The 20,905-nt window shown below is 41.6% G+C and overlaps 1 protein-coding gene across 1 annotated transcript in view; it reads left to right on the plus strand.

The window, feature by feature from the left end:
* adam10a (ADAM metallopeptidase domain 10a) overlaps positions 1–20,905 on the plus strand; it is a 116,924-nt gene that overhangs the window by 36,247 nt on the left and 59,772 nt on the right. The window contains exon 2 of the mRNA XM_053676780.1: positions 142–292. Within this exon, the coding sequence (XP_053532755.1) occupies positions 142–292 (151 nt within the window). The remainder of the gene's footprint in view (positions 1–141; positions 293–20,905) is intronic.

Consider the following 20,905-nt stretch of genomic DNA (forward strand, 5'->3'; position numbering starts at 1 on the left):
CCTCTCTTCCTGTGCTTTTCTTCTCTTCGTTCTTTCTTTTCTCTTCCCCCTCCCTCTCTCTCTCTCATGCTCTCTCTTTCTCTCTCTCTCTCTCTCTCTCTCTGTCTCTCTCTCTCTCTCTCTCTCTCTCTCTCTCTCCAGGTCAGTATGAAAATCGCCTGAACAAGTACATTCGGCACTACGAGGGTTTGTCCTACGACACGAACGTCCTTCACAGCAAACACCAGCGAGCTAAAAGAGCTCTGTCTCACGAGGACAAGTTCGTCCATCTGGAGTTCCACGCTCATGGCAGGTGAGTACGCCGCACCGCACGTACGCTAAGAAATACGACTGCGATCATCTACACAGTCGTGATCAGTCTCCCATGATGCATTACTGTCACCGTGTCAGAGTGGCTGGTGCACTTCAGGACACTGCCGCCGTGTGGGTTGGCTTTTATTTTAGGAAAACGTCTATTTCTTGCCTCCACAGTAGCACCGAGACTCGGGCTGTAACGTCATCCGAAAAAAGGCCTTTTGAGACTTCAAACGTGAATCTTTAATTTGCGAAGACTTGTAAACAAAGAAAACAAACATGAACAATTAAGTAGGTGTTGCGCCACGAAGCAGTCCAGCAGCTGTGCAAGAACATCCTTAACGTCCTATTAAAAAGCCGTATAAATAACTGACAAGGCAGTTCTTTATCCGCATTTTGTTTGTCCTGGGGATTTGAGAGAGCCGCAGCTGCTCTGCTTCATCACATGCTAGCTGTACATGATGCCCGATTTACCGTTGATGGTGTTGTGTTGGTGCTAGAAGGCAACATGGTGTAATTACAGCTGATGTCTGGCTCTTAACCTCTGCTCTGGTAGTTTTACTCAAATACAGTACATTACCAACGATCTGGAAGTGTCAGCAAGTTTACAGATTTCTTCCAGTGTCTCATTAAATACAGTTATACGACTAAATACACTGAATTCAGAGACACCGGCGACACTGGTGTGGACCGTTCAGTCTTTTATACACAAGGACCTGTAAGGACCCGGCTGCTTTTTCTCCACTCTGCAGACGATGTGAATGGGTCTCTAGTGCTCTCTGGATCAAAACCGTGGCCGCTTAAGTGTCGCTGTGATCTTTAAAGACAGCACGTTTGTGTGTAAAATACTACTGCCCAGTTTTATTTATGGTAATCGCTGGTGGTTGTTTACAGATTATAGGCTCCGTATGTTGTTGTCTAGATTTAGAAGAAGACTCTGCCATTGTTGGAGGCCGTGGCGAGTTTTCGGGATTAAAAATCAAAATGAGGATGTAGAAAATCTTGTTTCCAATGAAACTTCTGCTTAAATCAGTAGTTTGGCACGTAATGAAACGTCCACGTTTCCCCTGATGATCAGCTAAAATGTGTCAAGTCGTGGTTTTGTTCATGGTTTTTTTTTTTAGTTCTGATTATTTATTATTTATTTATTTATCTATCTAGCTATCTACTTTCATATATATATATATATATATATATATATATATATATATATGTGTGTGTGTGTGTGTGTGTGTGTGCATATGTGTATATGTATATATGGATATAGATATGAATAATGTCTTCTAAACTGCAGTTGAGGTCCGGAGTTTACATACGCAAGTCTACATTGTTAATAATAAAATTGCATTTATTTTTTTTATTTAGTTCTGCCCTGAATAAGCTACATCACAGATCAGATGTTTACATATAGTCCATAAGACACAATAATAACCGAATTTACACAAATGAACCAGTTCAGAAGTTCACATAGTTTACAAGTTGGTTCTTAATCCCGTGTGTCGTTACCTGGATGATCATCGACTGTGTTTATGTTCTGTGAGAGTTCTTCACGAGTCCCTTGTTTGTCCTGAGCAGTTAAACTGCCCGCTGTTCTTCAGAAAAATCCTCCAGGTCCTGCACGTTCTGTACTTTTCCAGCATCTTCTGCATATTTGACCCATTTCCGACAGTCTCTATATGATGTCGAGATCCATCTTTTCACAGTGAGGACGACTGAGGGACTCGTACACGACTATTACAAAAGGTGCAAACATTCACTGACGCCACGCCACGACACGATACAGTTTCTTGTCTGGTGGACTATATGTAAACATCTGTTATGGGAAATTTAGGGCAGTACGAAATTTTTTATTCATTTTTATGATCAAGTAAGACGTATGTAAACTTGTGACCTGTCTGACTAACTAGGCAGACATTGTGTTGTTCTTTAATAAATAATAAAAAAGGTCAACTTTGGCACATTGCTGTGGTAAAACAGGAATAAAACACTTTTCTGACGTGCAGTGGGGTGTTGTCGTCCGTCTAGTTCACATGAACCGAAATGGTACAGCATAATGCTGGTTGTGTAACTACTTTCCATTTTCCTTCAAATAGAAGAAAAGAGGGAAACTGTTTTCTCATTCTGTCTCACACGCATTACAGGACCCAGCAGATTTATGTACAGTCCTTATGTAGAAGCACATCCCTCTGTTTTGTGCTCTCTCTCTCTCTCTCTCTCTCTCTCTATCTATCTATCTATCTCTTTCTTCATCAGGACATGAAAGTCCACTCTGTGTCCTAAAAATACGCACTCCCAGAAGGAGGCCAGTCGTTCTCAGCCTCCCTCCCAGTGTGTTCAGTAGTGACTGACAGTTTGCGCTCCACAAATGGCTCCTTTCACCCTGTCGTCCTTCTGCTAATGCAGTGATCTGCCAAAGGTTTACAAAAACGTAACGGCGTAGGCGCAGAATAAGTGAATGAAGCGGAGCTCGAATATCACCAGAAGCCAAGTCATTCAAATCTGGTCTCAGTCCATCATATGAAAAGGGTCAGTTAGATATGAGAATCAGAAGCACACTGTGGAATACAGGGACCTGGAGCTAAAAGTCCAGATATTCCTGAGTTATTTAAGTAGCTACACACATATCGAAGAGTTTATTCTACATGAGATATTTTAAATAGCTTGAGTTTTACACATACACTACTTGCAGGAGTGGAAAATACTTAAATAACTGTACTTTGTATCTAAACTAAAGTATTATTTTGGCGTATTTATACCTGAGTTAGCACGTTCGCCTCACACCTCCAGGGTCGGGGGTTCGATTCCCACCGTGGTCCTGTGTGTGCGGAGTTTGCATGTTCATGCGGGGGTTTCCTCCGGGTACTCCGGTTTCCTCCCCCAGTCCAAAGACGTGCATGGTAGGCTGATAGATGTGTCCAAAGTGTCCGTAGTGTAAGAATGGGTGTGTGAATGTGTATGTGATTGTGCCCTGTGATGGATTGGCACCTTGTCCAGGATGTACCCCGCCTTTGCCCCATGCTCCCTGGGGTAGGCTCCAGGTTCCCCGTGACCCTGAAGAGTATAAGCGGTATAGAAGATGGATGGATGGATGGATTTATACCTGAATACTATTGAAATTACTGTTGACTATTACAAAATTATATTTCCAAATGGGAAAAATGTTTTTACTTCTTGCCTTTTTATTTAGACCTTCAGAGTATTCATGACAAATATTAAAGGTCTCTTCTTGTCTCATCTAGCCATTAGCTATATTTCCTTCCAAGGATTTTTTTTTCCGCGAAAAAAAGGTTGCTGCAGTACTGGGACTAGAGAAAATGAATAGGCTCGAGCATCTCTTTTTATTTAGAGAAGTTATTATATGAACTGGTTAGCACACTCACGCTCACACCTGGGCTGCGGGTTCCATTCCCGCCTCCGCCCTGTGTGCGTGTTCTCCCCGTGCTTCGGGGGTTTCCTCCGGGTACTCGAGTTTCCTCATACAAGACATGAGGTGTAGGCTGATCGCCATCTCTATATTGTCCGTAGTGTGTGAATGGATGTGTGAGTGTGTGTGCGATTGTGCCCTGTGATGGGGTCACACAACACCTTGTGCCCCGCGTTCTCTGGGATATGCTCCAGGCTTCCCGCGACCCTGTGTAGGATAAGCGGTAGAGAACATGGATGAATAGATGGATTAAATAAATTTTTTGGCACTGTATTCTCTTTCTTTGTGTCTTTCAGTCCCATCGAAGGGGATGTGTCCATGTTGCCACCAAAAATTTGCCATTCAGCATTCTGTCTTTAAAATATGTGTGTGTGTATGTGTGTGTGTATATATATATATATATATATATATATATATATATATATATATATATATATATATATATATAATCTCTGTCAAATCCATGGGACACATATCAATTACATCCATAGCATAGAATTTAGCCAATTGTACAAGCCTAGACAACAGAAAGTAGACAACAGCAAATATCAACACATGGAGCAGAAACGTATAATAGCAGGCTCTGGCTTTCCACTACTGTGAGCTGCATTACTTTTGATTTGATCATAACACCTATCATCTTAATTGTTGCATGTCAAAAAAGTTCCTTATCATCCTGCAGGGCAGATTTGGACAATGGCACGGTGTTAACTTGCTTCTAAGCCTGAAAGGTTAAACAGAGCAGTTGTTTCTTCCCCCTCAGTAATAGTGGCAGATGAGCACATCGACATTTGAATCTGGAATGATTGACAGTTGCGTAGGTGTTTTGAAGTCTCCATTATTAACTAATCCCCTGGACGCCCGCCCCCTTCCCACCCATCTCGCATTATTAATCTCTTCTTAGTCTTGCTTTTCTCGCATGAAAGTTGCGACGTCTCGAATTTCTGTCACGGTTAATGGCGAATAAGGTTTTATGGTGTCCACTTAATTTCCATAAACGCAATAATCAAAGCCATTAGACACTTCATAAATACAGCCATTAGTAATGAGCAGAGATCCTGAGCAGAGACCTGGTGCGATGGCACGCTGCAGCACGCAGCAGACGGCCCTGCTGCTCCTATTCAGATTTAAATCAAACTGTTTGTACAACACTGAATCATGCCGGCTATAAAGGATTTCTTTATATCGCAACAACCGTATCACATCAAACCGACTCATTCAGACTCTGGTGTGTTTGATAAAATGAACGAACCCCAGTCCAGTGGAATAAAGTCGTAGCTTGTTTGTGTATTCGGTGGGGAAAGCCTTGATTTCAGCTCCCAGACTGACTCAGAAACAAAGCTTGGCATGACAGTTGGAGAACTTGTGGTGTGTGTATGTGTGTGTGTGTGCGTGTGTGTGTGTGTGTGGGGGGTTTGTCTTTGGCAGTCAGAGTGAGTTGGAAAGTGTGTGTTTCTGCCGGTGTGTTGTGCTGTAGGATCTCAGTAGACAGTGTGTCAGTGTGTATGTAATCCATATAACAGCGGTCAAACTCTTTGCTACGCTCAGTACAACACACAGCGCTGAGTCTCTGGGTCTCTGCTGGAGCAGTCGAGACTGTTCCCTTCTCCCTGATCTTCACTTTACACCCCACGGCTACTCTCATATCATAGATGCCACCAGTGCTGGAATGCCATCCATGATGCATTGCACCTCCCCAGGGTCTTGCTGGGGTTGGGCGTGTTTTCAGAGTGCATGTTTTCAGTCAGCTCTGCTTTCATTACAAGGGAAGTTTGATATTAGGCTGGCACAACTTAATTAGGAGCAAATATAAAAGGTCTGCTTTACTCAAGCCTGGTAGCTGCCTAGTTCTACTAGCAAATTACACAAAGGAAAAAGGTCATAGGTTAGGGAGTGTCTTTTTTTAATCTCTCGAGGCCTTAAGTCAGTGGTTTACAAAGTCCCAGTAGTCCCCCACCTACGGAGGCCGTACAATGTAAACAATAATTCCGGTAATATGATTCATATTTGTGTAGCTCGGTTATGTTCATTAAATAAATCTCCATTCGGTGATCTGCATGAATCTTTTGAAGACTTTTAGATCAGAAGCCAGTGGCAACAACTCACAAGAAAATAAGTACGACGGATGACAGCGATGAGGTTCTTACAGCGGAAATAATGATTAGAATGAACGTTTAACTTTTTAATAAAGAGGTCCATGAACACTGTATTAAAATCAAAACTTGTCCAACGTAATCCGACACCAACCAGTGTTTCAGGCCAGCATCGGATATGGTTCCACGGTGTTTGCCTGGAGGATGAACGTGTTCTTGAATTCCTCAGTCTTCAGCCCAGCCAAAGCAGGAAGCACAAACTCCCCTTCATGTTTGTTTATGTGAAGGCGAACCTTCGTCTCCGGGACATCCTGCACGACAGGAAGAGGCTGGCGTGCTGGTGTTGTGAGGTTTCCTGTAGAGCGTTTGGAGTTGTCGGAGTTGTTATTGGCCTAGATAGCTAATAAACGAGGTGCTGAGAGTCCACAAGCGTACGCGCAGTGTGTCAGTATGGCCAACACTTCGGTGTAAATAACGTATGTAAATATGGGCCATGCGTCAAATACAACAGGAGTGCGTGTTGTAGATTTCCTCACGTGAACTCGAATGAGGCTTGACTTGCTGTGTGCATTGACTTCTAGTTATCAGAAGGTTGTGAATTCAAACCGCTGAGCGAGAGCCCCATTGCCATTTTGAAACCAAGAGCACAGTGGAGAATGTACCACAAAAGGTTTGTTAAAATGATGTAGCCCAGTACATTGTTGTGGACTCCTCCCTGTGTGTACTTTAGTCGAATAAGAGACTCTTATCCATTTCTTTCATGTGTTTGATTAATCTTTTATAACACTCCCTTGTTGAGTTGCCTTTACTGTTTCCTCCAAACAGCCATTTACCTTTCCATTACTTTATCAGTTCAATTGAAGGTTGTTAGCCCTTGGAGTGCAGAGAGAATGAGTCAGCAAAACTGTAGATCTCAGAAGCAGAATTTACCCAAGTGACATCAATATCTCGTGCACGTTCTTTATCAGATCGTTATTTACGCCTTGTGCCTTTTGTTTGTATTATGAACGTCGGTAATATTAGAGCTTGTTTTTTTTCTTTCTGTCTATTAAAAGTAATAATACACATATCAAGGATCATGATCAAAATAACTGGGATACAGCAGAAACAGCTCTCTAAACCAGTGCTTAATTTGTAAATCTGCAGGTCCCGGAACGTTAAGAGGGGAGCGATCCGGCAGGTCGGGACACACGTGAAAGGTCCCGGTCCCTGAACTTACAAACGTGTAAAAGTGCTTCTCGAATCTCACGTAGCCAATGATATTCAGTGCTGATAGGTAGGCCTGTGTAACTGATCACACTGGTACAGCGACGTAACGAGTATATAGCAGCGAGTATTCTCAGTACAAAGGGAAATTTTTATGGATTGCACGTTCTGTCAGTTTATGTGCTGTCACCTCAGTTAGCTAAAAAACACATTTGCCCAAAACACTTAGAAAACAAAGCTATGTTTCATACAGTAAGCGTAATTACAATGAACTACAACATAATCCAGAAAAAAAGCATATTACCTAACAAAAACGATTCCACAAAGCGGTCATGTCAGTGTCCTCCTCCTCTTCCCTGTGTCCCTTACGTATACACGAGTGCACAAATGCCTCAGGATTGAACTTTGTAAGCGGTGGACCCACGAGACGAGGTGGTGGGGATGAGAAGGGATTCGTGCTGCGAGCTATAAATGACATTAATTTTGGAGAAACCCTGCTCGCGCTCCACTCGAGATCGGTGCGGTATTCACTGTAGCTAACAACTGCCTCAGTCCTTCTGGAAGTTTTAGTGTATTTGAGTCCCTGTACTCCCTAAAAGCCGGAATAACTGCACATGGGATGCTAACTCTATTTAATTCCGTGCAATCACACTTTCAAAGCCATGTGCAGGTTGACAACGCTTGGCCTCGTAGGCGCTTCTAAAAACCTTCCAAAATCAGGCTAGCATTATTTTATTACTGCTAGTCATGGGAACGCTCGCCTAACTGCTTCATCAGCGACCTGCTGCCGCTCGCTCTCTTGGACTCTTATCTTTCTTAGTGTTTTTCTCCGTTTTCTCACTGTCATGGTTTGTATTCTTAAAAATGCTGTTAATGATAACTGCTTTCTTTTCACCATGACACACTCTACAATGCTACGTGACTGTAGGCTTCGCCTCGTGACAAGGAATGCAGGAGACCTTTGAATTTCAAATGATTACGTTATGTGAAAGAGGCTATCGATTGGCTATTAGCAATATTTGAGCAGCGGTAATATGAGATTAGCGTTTTTATTATTTTTTTGTTCTGTTTTACTTTTGGTGAATTAAAAGCTTAAATTATTTGTTGTGATAATTTGTTGTTGCGTGAGACTTTAAACATCCAGCTGCAGAGGTGGCGGATGCACATAAAAAGCTTCCTGAACGCAGGTGTGCTGTATTTTGGAGGTGCGGGATCCTGTTTCTGCAGGAAACTCTGACGAATCCCTGTGGTAGACTAAAAGTGGGACACTGAACATGTGGCGGATTAGCTCCATTTTTCTACGGCGTAGTAATTTGTCAATAACGTTGAATGCAAAATGTTAACGCTCCATTTGAGATGTTACAACCCTGCAAGATGCAGATGCTAGTTAATTACACGATGTATGTGGATAAAATATACTGCATAGTGCAGGATCACTACATAGTCACTGAGTTGAAAAGGGAATTTTTTTCAGCTGGGTTTGATGCCATTCCCTCTAGTCGTTGTACTGTAAGGGGCCACACTCTGAAGGGTGTATCACTGTAGGTAACGCACACTTGTTGAGTTGTGAAGTGAAGTAGCTGAGCGCACTAGAAGCAGTGACTGAAACTCTGGGCTCGTCACCGGTAACACGGCTCAACCTGTCGGCACTCACTCAGATTAATGCTCACATGTCAGTGCTGAGCTCATTATCATGTCAAGTGTGTGTGTACAAGGTGTGTCACTCAATTTAACCCTCTCTCTATATTCTCTCTCTGTTCTGCTTTCTGCTTCCCTTTCTTCATCTGTTTTCACTTTCCTTACGAACTCTTAAGTTAAAAATGGCCACGAGTTTTTACATAATATGAATGAATGATCATTTGTTGTTTTGCAGCTTAATCAAATATATATTCACATCCATTGAACTCCAAACGGTAAATCTTTCCTGAAACCGAGCCAGCCATAATCTTCATGTAAGAGTTTTTGATTGGCTACATTTTAGGCAGGAACTGTGGACTGATTGGATACAGTACTGTTGGACATTGGTGGCGTTGGATGAGAGAAACTGTGGACTGTTTGGGTATGCTGGGCTTTGGGGACAGGAACTGTGAACTGATTGGTTATAATATCATTTTTAGACAGGAACTGTGGACTGATTGATTATAGTATCATTTTTGGGGACAGAAACTGTGGACTGATTGATTATGCTGGGCTTTGGTGACAGGAACTGTGGACTGATTGGTTATAGTATCATTGGTAGCCAGGAATTGTGGACTGATTGGTTATAGTATCATTGGTAGCCAGGAATTGTGGACTGATTGGTTATAGTATCATTGGTGGAGAGGAACTGTGGATTGATCGGTTATTGTATCATTGGTAGACAGGAACTATGGACTGATTGTTTATGCTGGGCTATGGGGACAGGAAATGTGGACTGATTGTTTATGCTGGGCTACAGGGACAGGAAATGTGGAATAATTGTTTATGCTGGTGTAGGGGGAGAGAAACTATGGACTGATTGGTTATGCTGGGCTTTGGGGATCAGGAACTGTGGACTGATTGGTTGTAGTGTCATTGGTGGACAGGAACTGTGGACTGATTGGTTAGGCTGGGCTACGGGGACAGGAACTGTGGACTGATTGGTTATGCTGGGCTTTGGGGATCAGGAACTGTGGACTGGTTGGTTGTAGTGTCATTGGTGGACAGGAACTGTGGACTGATTGGTTAGGCTGGGCTACGGGGACAGGAACTATGGACTGATTGGTTACTTTTTTGGGATTTTTGTTGTCATTTCTGGGTGGGGCCTGTTATTTTCCTGTGGCTTTTTTTGGTAAAGGTTTGATTGTTTACTATGGCATTTGGGGACAGGAACCTAGGGTCTACAGAAACTGATGATTTCTATAACCGACACAATTATTGCAGAATCAAAGACCGATCCCCTTATTTTAGACTAAACTATGACTAGCTAACACTGGTTTTAACTACTAGATTAGCTAACTCAGTATCAGTATGAGCTCAACTTGGAATGAACTGACGGTTTCAGTCTCTCTCTCTCGCGCTCTCTCTCTCTGGATGTTATTATTAGTCCAGTTAGTGAGGGTATAAGAGGCTCAGCGAGACTTAGCTCTTTTATCCTCTTTTCTATTAATCTGACTGGTTTTCTCACTTCAGGTTCTCTCACTGTTTTCACACTAGAAGGTGACAAGTCTCATCATCTCTCTCGTCTCTTGTGGCCATGTCATCATCACTAGTGTCACACCATGCACCCTAAAATGTTTGAGTTTATGCTAAGAAAGAATAGAAGGTAGTAGAATGGTTAATATAAAACGCTGACTATCCAGTCCTATGCAGTCATTCAGAATTATCTAGCCAACTTTGTGTTTGATGTGTTCAAACGTGAAGCTTTCGAACTTGGCTACTGTTATGCTATTAGCAATAAAGTCAGGGCTGAAACATAACTACTTTGTAGATCTTCTTTTGGCTGCAATCTTCTGTCATCTGTCTCTATCAGATTTGCACATCTGGATTCTGATATTCTTTTTTTAAGTGCTCTCAGTTGTTTCCATCCAATCTGGCCGAGCTTGAGCATTTTTTCCCCCCAGGAGTCTTCTTTCCCTTTGTGTGTTTGCTTCATAAGGGACTTGGTGAAGGTTTCATATTTTAGGATACATCAGCACACATTGCTTTTAAGAGGACAGTTTAAAGCCAGTGTGGAGGGAAAGACATAGTAGTGTAAGTAGCTTGTTCCCATTTAAATTTAGGATGAGTTCTGGGTCACATATTTCACATAGCCCAGTATGAAGTAAGGCTGCAGCTTATTTCTGCTCGCTGCTCTCTCATTTCCACACTGAATGGCTTGTGGACTGCCAGGGAAGAAATCTTTTGTTGGTCCCCCTTAATTTTCAGGTGACATTATTGCCTTGAGCGTAAGACATGGCTGTGAAATCAGAGGTCTCTCATCTACGGAAAGGCAGAGTTTTTTTTTTCCTCCTTTTGGTAAAATGAACAGTCATCATAAGAGAAGAGAAGTTGCTCAAATCCAGAAGTTGCTCAAGACAGCTGACCTTCAGTAAAGATTTGACTGATTTCTGCAAAGCATGTGCCATTATTACATTTTGATGCCATGATAATTGGCAACATTTTGATGACAGGTTGTAAAAAGTGTCATTATTTTTGCATTAAAAAATATCTGAGTTTAAAGCTCTATCTATGTAGTTAGACAGCCGAGTCAGAAATCTGCCTGAAGATTCATTTTCAGGATTCAGGATTCAACTTCAGTGTCAGGATTCGACTTGAGGATTCAGCCTGAGGATTCAGCTTCACAATTAAGTTTCAGCTTCAGTATTGAGCTTCATCTTAATGATTCAGCTTCATATTCAGGATTCAGTTTTAGTGTCAGGATTCAGTGTCAGGATTCAGGATTTGGATTTGAGTGTCAGGATTCAACTTCCGGATTCAGCTTTACCTTCAGGATTCGCTTTCAGGATCCTGCTTCAGGGTCAGGCTTCAGTTTCAGGATTCAGGATTTGGATTTGAGCGTCAGGATTCAACTTCAGCATCAAGATTCAGCTTCATGATTCAGCATCAAGATTCAGCATCAGGATTCAGCTTTAGCGTCAGGCTTGAACGGCAGGATTCAGGATTTGATTTCAGGATTCCGCATTAGCTTTAGGGTTCAGTTTCAGGATTCAAGATTTAGGTTTATCATCAGGATTCAACATCGGCATCTTAAATTCATCTTCAGGAATTTCATCCAGTTTTTTTTAAATGCCATGTGTGTTGAATATAAGTATATCTACACATGACTAATTACTACAATTCAAGCTACAGTGCTTTAGACAAAGATATGTTGGGGCTGTTTCCAACTTTGGCTTTGTCCTTAATGTCCCTTGATTTGAAAGCAGAGAGAGCACTTATGTGTCATAGTGAACGTGAGAGAGTGGAACAGATCACGTCTTCAGTGCACTGGTACACAGCTGGGCCAGGTGACATTATGGCAGACCTCCAGCTGCTGCAGGGACTCTGTATGTGTGTGTGTGTTACGCATTAGAGGCTGTTCTGAATGTCACCATGTGTTCTGACCATGTGTACTCTGTAGATAATCTCTTCCTCTCTGAAACCTGGTAACAGCGGCAATGCATGAGATTGTCGGAGGTCTGCAGGGGACGGAAGAGCACGCCACAGAGATGTTTCCGGAAAGCGGGTGTTTGTAAATGAGGATGTGAGTTGTGTTTCTCTGGTGGTCAGCTTTGAAACAGCGAAATGTTGTTCATGGTTCAGCCAAAAAACCTGCCAAATTTCTAGCAATAACAAATTCCCCAATATTCACTAATGTATGTTCAGATCATAGAGAATAACTGTTCCAATGGCATGATTACAATGATTACTATAATCATCAGCCTTTTAGAAGAATACTGCATCAAAAATATTATATACAGTATATATGCCATTGACACTAGGAGAAAGGAGACATCAGTCATTTATTGTACTGCTTTTACACACACACACCCACACACACACACACACACACACAGTAGCTAATTAATAAATATTCCTTCAACCTTTAACCTCAGTAATCAAAAGGAAGTATTTTGGCTTGTTTAATTTTTCAGATAAAAGCTATAAAAATGTTGTGTTTTTGTGACTGGGTGATTCTGAGGACCAGTCGATTGTCAGGACCGGGGGATTGTGTGGACCAGGAGATTGTTAGGATTGGGTGATTGTGGGGACCAGGCGATTGTCAGGACTGGGTGATTGTGGGGACCAGGCTTATTGTGGGGACCAGGCGATTGTCAGGACCGAGCGGTTGTAAGGACCGGGCGATTGTGAGGGCTGGGCAATTGTGGGGATCGGGTGTTTTTGAGTGTTGGGTGATTGTGAGAGCCAGGTGATTGTGAGGGCCGGGTGATTGTCAGACCCGGGTGATTGTGAGGACCAGGCGATTGTCAGGACCGGGTGATTGTGGGGACCGGGCGATTGTGAGGGCTGGGCAATTGTGGGGATTGGGTGTTTTTGAGTGTTGGGTGATTGTGAGGGCTGGGTGATTTTGAGGACCATGTTTGTGAGGGCCGGGTGATTGTGAGGACCTGGTGATTGTGAGGGTCTGGTGATTGTGAGAGCCGGGTGATTGACACAGTCCTATCTTTGTGAGGACATTTAGTCTTTTTAGTCACTTAGTTTAGTAATTTAATCAATTTGTGTCATCACAGTATTAGTGGGTTTTTTTTTTTGCTTACTAGTCCTGATTTAGTAACCCTGATATGAAAAGGAAGAATAACTGCCTTCACAAGCCCACACGAACACAGAAAGGAACAAAGAGTAACAGATGTGGAGTACAGTTGCCAGACTGATCTTGTTACAGACAAATAAATGCAGTTAGGAGTTGAGGTTGAGTTTTCTATCTTGAGCTTGAGATTAATGACTAGACTTTCTGTTCCTCTTTAGTTTTGTTAAACTGTCAAATCCAACTATCTTAAAATGTGTAAATTGGTTTGTGAAGGGTTGCACGGACAGGAAACCATATTTGCGAGAATTTAAAAGTTAACATACCTAGCAGTTTCGTTTCGGCTCACATGTGTGAATGTTCTCCAATCACAGGTTCTGTCGTGTATTGTGTTTGTCACAGAGTTCCAAGCGTCTGCACAATGTTGGTTCAGTTGGTTCGCAATGATGTCATATTGATTTTGGGAGTCATCCGAACATTGTGAGGAGCAGTTTGTTAATTTAAGAGCCCTCTACTGCCCGTGAGATGAATTGCATATGTAAAGAAGACATTCCTTTCTCGTCTATCCATCGAGCACCTTAATAAATCTCACACGGAATATACGCACTTGTGTCCTACCTAATTCTTACACATTCATTTTATTTATTTATTTATCTATTGAAAACTTTACACTCTCTGTGTGTGTATAAAATTGAGGTTTGCTAAGCAGCAGAAAACACACTGAGTGACACTTTACACTCCCTACAGTAGATAATGTTATTGGGACAGTTTCACAGCTTTCATGCAAGGAGGTGAGTTAATTCTGCTACATTTAATTAGCAGTCTGCTTACCGTGCCTTCACCAAACCTCGCTGTTTGTTCAGGTTCGCTCACTAGCAACATCTGGAGCGTTTTAGTTAGGTTATTGGCCGTATTAGCATAGGTCCATCACTGAAAAGACGTTTGGTGTTATATTTGTAACACAATATGCTAGAGTTGAACATTTTACCTATGAGGAAAGTAATGTTTTGGAAGCTCTTACATAAGTCATACCTACAGCAGGTAGATGCAAATTATGTTATTATTATTATTATTATTATTATTATTATTATCACTTTGGTGTATTAAAACCTGTTTCACTCCACCCAAACCACCAAACCAGTACATTTCACACCACTGTTTTTTCATAACGAGCCCGGCTGAATGTTACTCAATTTAGAATCGCGTATTGAAATGTATTCATTCGGCAGACCCTTTTATCCAACGCGACTTACAGAGCGAGGGGGAATTTAACCCACGTACAGAGCTGCTAAAGGAGCCGGCATAATGATAGAAGGGCTGCAAGACTTCCAGGAAACTCTCTCAGAAATGTCTTGTAGAAAAAAAAACCCCCCAGTGCAAGACAGTTGCAGGAAGTACAGAGATGTAACTAAAGATGAGGATTGGAGTGAGGGCTAGTACCTTTTTCACACTCCAGTCTCTAAGCAGTTAGTCAGATCAAAAGGATAAAGACAAATTCAAAGAATTCTAACATGAGTAATAATAATAATAATAATAATAATAATTGGGGCTTTATGAAAATTAATACGACACCAATACCAATATCAAAATGAGCAACATATACGTATATTTTCACAGAGCACAGTTTGAAGCGTGCTTTGCTTAGATTGTCATAATTAATCAAGAAATACATCTAGACGGCTGACATTTTGTGTCTTCGGACCGTGCGACATCATACACTAGCTTTACATCGCATGGTTTCATGTGGTATCAGAACATTCTGCAGCAATGCATGTATGATAATAATAATAACAATAATAATAATAATAATAATAATAATAACAACAACAACAACCAGTACCAATATCAAAATGAATAACATACTTAGTATTATTCAATCAGGGGCAAAATGAGGCGTATTATTTAGCTCTGTTTATGTTTCCCCGGTTTAAATCCTGGCCACGATAAGCACACACGTCCATGTACTTAAGCTACCGTAGTCGTTTTTAAATGAGGGGCATCATTAGCTAGCTAGATGAGTTACTTTGGATGGAATAGGTTTGCAGTGGAGAGGCGCTTCTGTCCAATTGTAAGTAGGGTTGGGTGATGTGACAAAAATATCAATATCACAATACTTGAGGACATTTCTACGGGACACGATATTTATCACGATATATACTCCAGCTAAGGAACGGTCCATAAAACAGTAGTAAAATAAGCAAAAAACTGTTAGACTGAGCTTGATGATACTTTACTTTGAAGATTACGTTTTTTTTTCTAATTACGTCAAATCAGCAGCATCCATTCAGTACTATTTAATTTGTAATTATTAAAAAAACATTTATCACAATATGTATATTATATCGATATATCGCCCAGCCCTAACTGTAAGTAAAATCCTTTTTTGTTTTCATCGCACCCGAATCTCCTCGTTGTCAATGTCCGATAGTGGCTGATCATCAAGAGCAACATAGGCGACGTTTTTTTCTTGCCTAGCCAGCGTGTGCTGCAGAGTTGCTTCGTGTTTGTGTTGCTGTCAATGAACTCCTTTATCTTCATTATGCTTTGTCAGGTTACTTATACTGTAGGAAGATGCTGTCGGTTCTTAAGTGTACAGTTTGTGGTCTGCTTTGCTTAGCTTGTCATAAGTAGTGGCAGAGGTGGCTCAGTGGTTATAGGATCTGGGTTACTGCTCAGAAGGTCAGGAGTTCAAGCCCCAGCACTGCCAAGCTACTACTGTTGGGCCTTTGGGCAAGGTCCTTAACCCTCAATTGCTCAGTTGTATAAATGTAAATCGCTCTGGATAAGGATGTCTTCCAAATGCTGTAGATGTAATTAATTGTGTAATAAGTCTAAATCACTGACATTTTGTTTCATCTGTTCATTAGTGTGACATCGTACACTTTACATCACATAGTGTCACATGGTATAAGAGCATTTTTTACGAGTACCAGTATCGGTATGAATGCATCCATAACAATAATAATATTAACCGCAACATCATCATCATCTAATAGATGTCTCTGTGAGGAATATGAGTCAGGGGCTGGCTCAAAAAAAAAAGATACATTTATGAACAGTAGCAGCGTTCAGCTTTTCTCTTTGCCCCGTGTGTGTGTGTGTGAGTGTGTGAGGGTGACGGTGTTGGAGTAAGTATCCTGTGAAAATGGTCGAGGAACCACATCACATGCAACCCGTGCTGCATTTTTCCTTATAGTATCTTCAAGGGATTAATAGAAACGGGCATGTTGTTATTAGGTAGAACACAGACACGTCTCTTTATACTGCGTATTTCCTTTGGTCTCTGTACAGCAGTACAGGAACATGCAGTGTGCTTTTGAAAAGGAAAGTCTTGTTAGAAAAACCCGGCACTCTCGTTGTCTTTTTTTTTTGTTTTACTCTTGTGTTAAAATAAAGGAAGGAGCCAATGTAAGTATGAGCTTTGTTTTACACACACACACACACACACACAAAAAAAGGTCAGGTAATTGGTTACACTCTTCTAAATCAGTTACCTTCATCAGATCAGCAGGGACATGATGTTTGATGACTGACTTGCTCAGGATAATAGTGATCACCCGGTGAGTGTGTGTGAAAAGCCAGGTAAAAGAATTACTATGCAAATATTTGAAGCCATTATTCAAAGAATATTCAAGCATTTGAATGAACGCAAAACATTAAGTGTGTTCAGTGTGTTGACTTACTTTAATTTTATAACATTGCCACAGTACAACATGTACACCGTTAGGTCGCCGCATGCAGATAAGCATGAAAGTCTGCAGCGCCAGCCAAACCACGTTTCTCTTGTGGAAAAAGCGAGCGGTCTGTTTTTTTGTTGTTGTTGTTTTTGTTTTGTTTGTTTTTGTTGTTGTTGTTGTTTGTTGTTTTTTTTTTAACGCAGGCTCATCAGACTGGTTTGGAGCTGACCTTTTACACATCAACAGAGACAGGCTAGTATGTATGAGAGCTAGAAACGTCTCAATCGGTATAGACATGAAGGAAATAAATACCACAACGTAGATTCGTTTACAACTCCGGTTTCCTCCCCCAGTCCAAAGACGTGCATGGTAGGCTGATTGGCATGTCCAAAGTGTCCGTAGTGTATGAATGCGTGTGTGAAAGTGTATGTGATTGTGCCCTGCGATGGACTAGCAGCCTATCCAGGGTGTACCCCGCCTTTGCCCCATGCTCCCTGGGATAGGCTCCAGGTTTCCCCGTGACCCTGAAAAGGATAAGCGCTATAGAAGATGGATGGATGGATGGAGATTCGTTTACACATTTATCGTGACACTGGTGTTGCCTTTTTTCTTAATTTTAGCAAAACTGCGTCCGGGAAATATTGCTTGGGGATTCGCTTTCAGACTTGAATGAGCGTGTCTTGATGGCAGCATGCAAGCAAAGAGTTACTTAAAATGGTTGAAGTGTGTCTTGAATAATGGATTATTTGAAATATATCTTGACTAATTCCCCAGTCCCAGCTGAAGGGAAGTAGCCCCAGTTGCACGATGCTGCCACCACCATGCTTCTCTGTGGACTTTAGCACTTCTGGTTTCATCATCCCGATGTCAGTGGGTTTTTTAAACGGGTTTTTAGTTAAATGCCTGAAATAAGGTCTGTGGTTAACACAAGCTCAAGATATTTTTACGTTTTAGCCTACGATATACGGTAAAATACATCAATAATACCCCACTCGTCATTTTTTTCAATGCTTTTCCGTGTATTGAAAAAGATGGTTGTTAGCGAATGGCCAAACGGGACTTCAAGGACGTTAAACGTCATCACGCCGAACAGGAAAACTCATCTACTACAGCCTCGTTGTGTTTATTCTCATGCTCTTGCAAACCATTCCAACTTGTACATTTTCAACTTATAGTATTTCCCTGTGGTAGTGTTTTTACAAATTGTAGTGCTATAAAGCGTAGTGGTGGTGGCGTCGAAGTCATGTGTCCGTGGTGTAGTTTGTAACTCTAGCTTTTTATTTCTGCCGATTGTATTTAGGCTTCAAAATTCATAAAAATTTGTGTTCATATGCGCAGAAGAATCGTAATCTTGTGTTGGTCACAGAGTTTTATTTTCTGCAGTAATCCAAACGCCAGTGGAAAATTCCTGTTGGCTTTTTGTCGAGGGAACCAGGGTGATGCTATCTTCCAGGTTGGCCTGCAAAAATACGTCATCCCTGCAGCACTCTATGATGCTCTTTGGATGATAAGCTGTCTTGTTTTTGTTCCAAACGTATATATATTAGAATTATGCACAGAAAGTTCTACCTTTTTATCCTCAGAACATGACACTTTTTGCCACAAGCTTTGGGGTGATTTAGGTGGGCTTGGATGTTTTCTTGTTGTTTGTTTTGTTTTCATGAAAGGGCTTCCATCTAGCCACTCTACCCCCAAATCTATCTTGCTTTCTTTTTTTCTTCTTCTTTTTTTTTTTTCCGATTATACAAACCTGCATATTTAACAGGGGTGTGTAGACTTTTTCTATGCACTGTATGTGGACAACGTAAAGGCAGAGCGAAAAGTGTAAATTAGACAAAATTGCAAAGAGTATAAGTAACATTTTCCTCAGATGTGTTGGGAAATTTCTAGAAACTTCCACAGCATGTGAACTCTAAAGTGTGTTTACCGAAAACTTCCCACGAGTAGGCCGTTTACATGTGACATTCTCATAAACACAGTAAACACATGACCCTGTTAGATAGCATAGCAGTCTGATGTGCTTTAAGGTGGTCCTGAAGTCATTAAAAGCAACAGTTCAAGATCTTGTTCACCTTCCAGAGAAAGAGAAAGTCCAGGCAGTCAGGCTTCTCTGAACCAGTGTTAGCATTCTGATGAGGCAGGCATCAGCGCTCTCTTCAATTCTGTCCAACTGCTTAGCATTCTTATCTCAGGTGGAGCGTGTTCTTTTCCAATATCGATCGCAGTAACCCAGCGGTGTCCAGAGCGGTGCTGAGCGCTCCTAAAGACCTTCTCACTCTGATGAAAAGAAGGTTAGATATGGGTCTGCATGCCGGGGGTGGAGGTTAGCCTTCAGGAGCTGGAGACTCCATGACACAGGAAGGAAACCAATAGAAAGCAGAAACCAAAAAAAAAGAATTTAATGTGTGCAGTGCAGTTATAAAAATCAAAGTTTGCCAAACAGGGATACAAAGTTTAATTATGCGGTGGTCTGGGAAAGCCCTTTGGATATCGATGGGGCTAAATCCTGGAGGTTATCAGGCGATCAGTTCAGTTTGTATTCAGATACCGCCTGTCACGATGTCTACAATGTTCCTGTGTGTGTGTGATGTCACACACACACACCGTGTGTAATGTTGGACACTTCATGCACTCGATAGTAGTAGCTTTGTTTACGTAGCGGAAAAGGGGCGGGGCTACCAGGCACTGACACCGGCTCAAATTTGCTCGGAATCGAAAAAGATTATGTTGGGCATAAAAGGTCAGTACGTTTACACGGACGACGATAATCCGATATTAACCCGATTAAGACGATACTCAGATTAAGAAACTAGCATGTAAACAGCGATTATTGGTGACTTTAATCCCACTAAAGTCACACTCGAAGTAAACACAAATCAAATTAAGACATGTGGAGTATTCCTGTTTTAGTCACATTATCAACGTGTATTACAGACATGCACACACCGTAATCACGCTATTAACGTCGTGTGGGAGTTTTCACCGCATTTTGTGACAGCACACGTACACACACGGCAGCGCTCGACCGTCTGACGGCAAACAAGACGTCCGTTTGACGTCCGAAACTGCGTACATACCTACTACATAGTAGGAGAAATACATGTATCTTAGGAACTTTATAATAGGTAAGTACACGGTTTGGGACGCAGCCCAAGGATTCAAGCAGTCGTCTATTTGCACGTATATCAAGACAAATAATTAACCGCACTTGAAGCTTCCGTAAAATAAGTGAAAAATCAAACACGCAACACCGTATACGGTTCCATAACGAAGAGCAACTGTATGTCGATACGTGGAATTCTGGAGGGACGTCGGACGGCGAGGACGTAATGACGTGTGCCGTTAATCCATCTATGTTCTATAACGTGTAAAACGGGTACATGAAAGCAGTATAAAAGCGACTCGTAAACACCTTAATCACAATATTATCTTATTCAGAGTAAGGTCAATAATTAGATTACCGCTGTCCGTGTAAACGCAGTCAGTGACATGGAGTATGTCTCAATCAATAAAATGACTCGTTCAGTAGTCAGGGCACTGATCAGGGAGTCGGCCATTTTAAAGGCTGTCTCAATCGCAGAATCCTTCCAATGCACTGGAATATTCACTTCCTAAAAAAATCCCACAATGCACCGCATAAAAAACAGGGAGCGTCGATGCTCACTATGATCCCTTACTGGAAATGACGTCGTGTTTCCCGAAGCCTCTCAGCTCGAAAAAAAATGTCGGACGAACTCTAAACCTCCGGCTACAAATGTAAGCGGCTTGTTATCGTTGTTGCAGCTCTCAAGGGATCACTTACACTAGCAGTTTTTTATCTTTATTTGACATTCTATATAGAGTTTGTCTGAGTCTGAATCACTTTTAAGTGTTTAGTGATTTTAAAAAACATCTTCCACTAGCTAGTGTACAATCCTGCATGAGTACCATGACAGATGTTTTACAGTGCGAGTATGTAATCGCGTCACCGGAAATTTGTTATCAGTGTCCCATTGTGTAGTGAGCCAGC

This window comes from Ictalurus punctatus, chromosome 27 (assembly GCF_001660625.3).
Source record: "Ictalurus punctatus breed USDA103 chromosome 27, Coco_2.0, whole genome shotgun sequence".
Classification (NCBI taxonomy): Eukaryota; Metazoa; Chordata; class Actinopteri; order Siluriformes; family Ictaluridae; genus Ictalurus; species Ictalurus punctatus.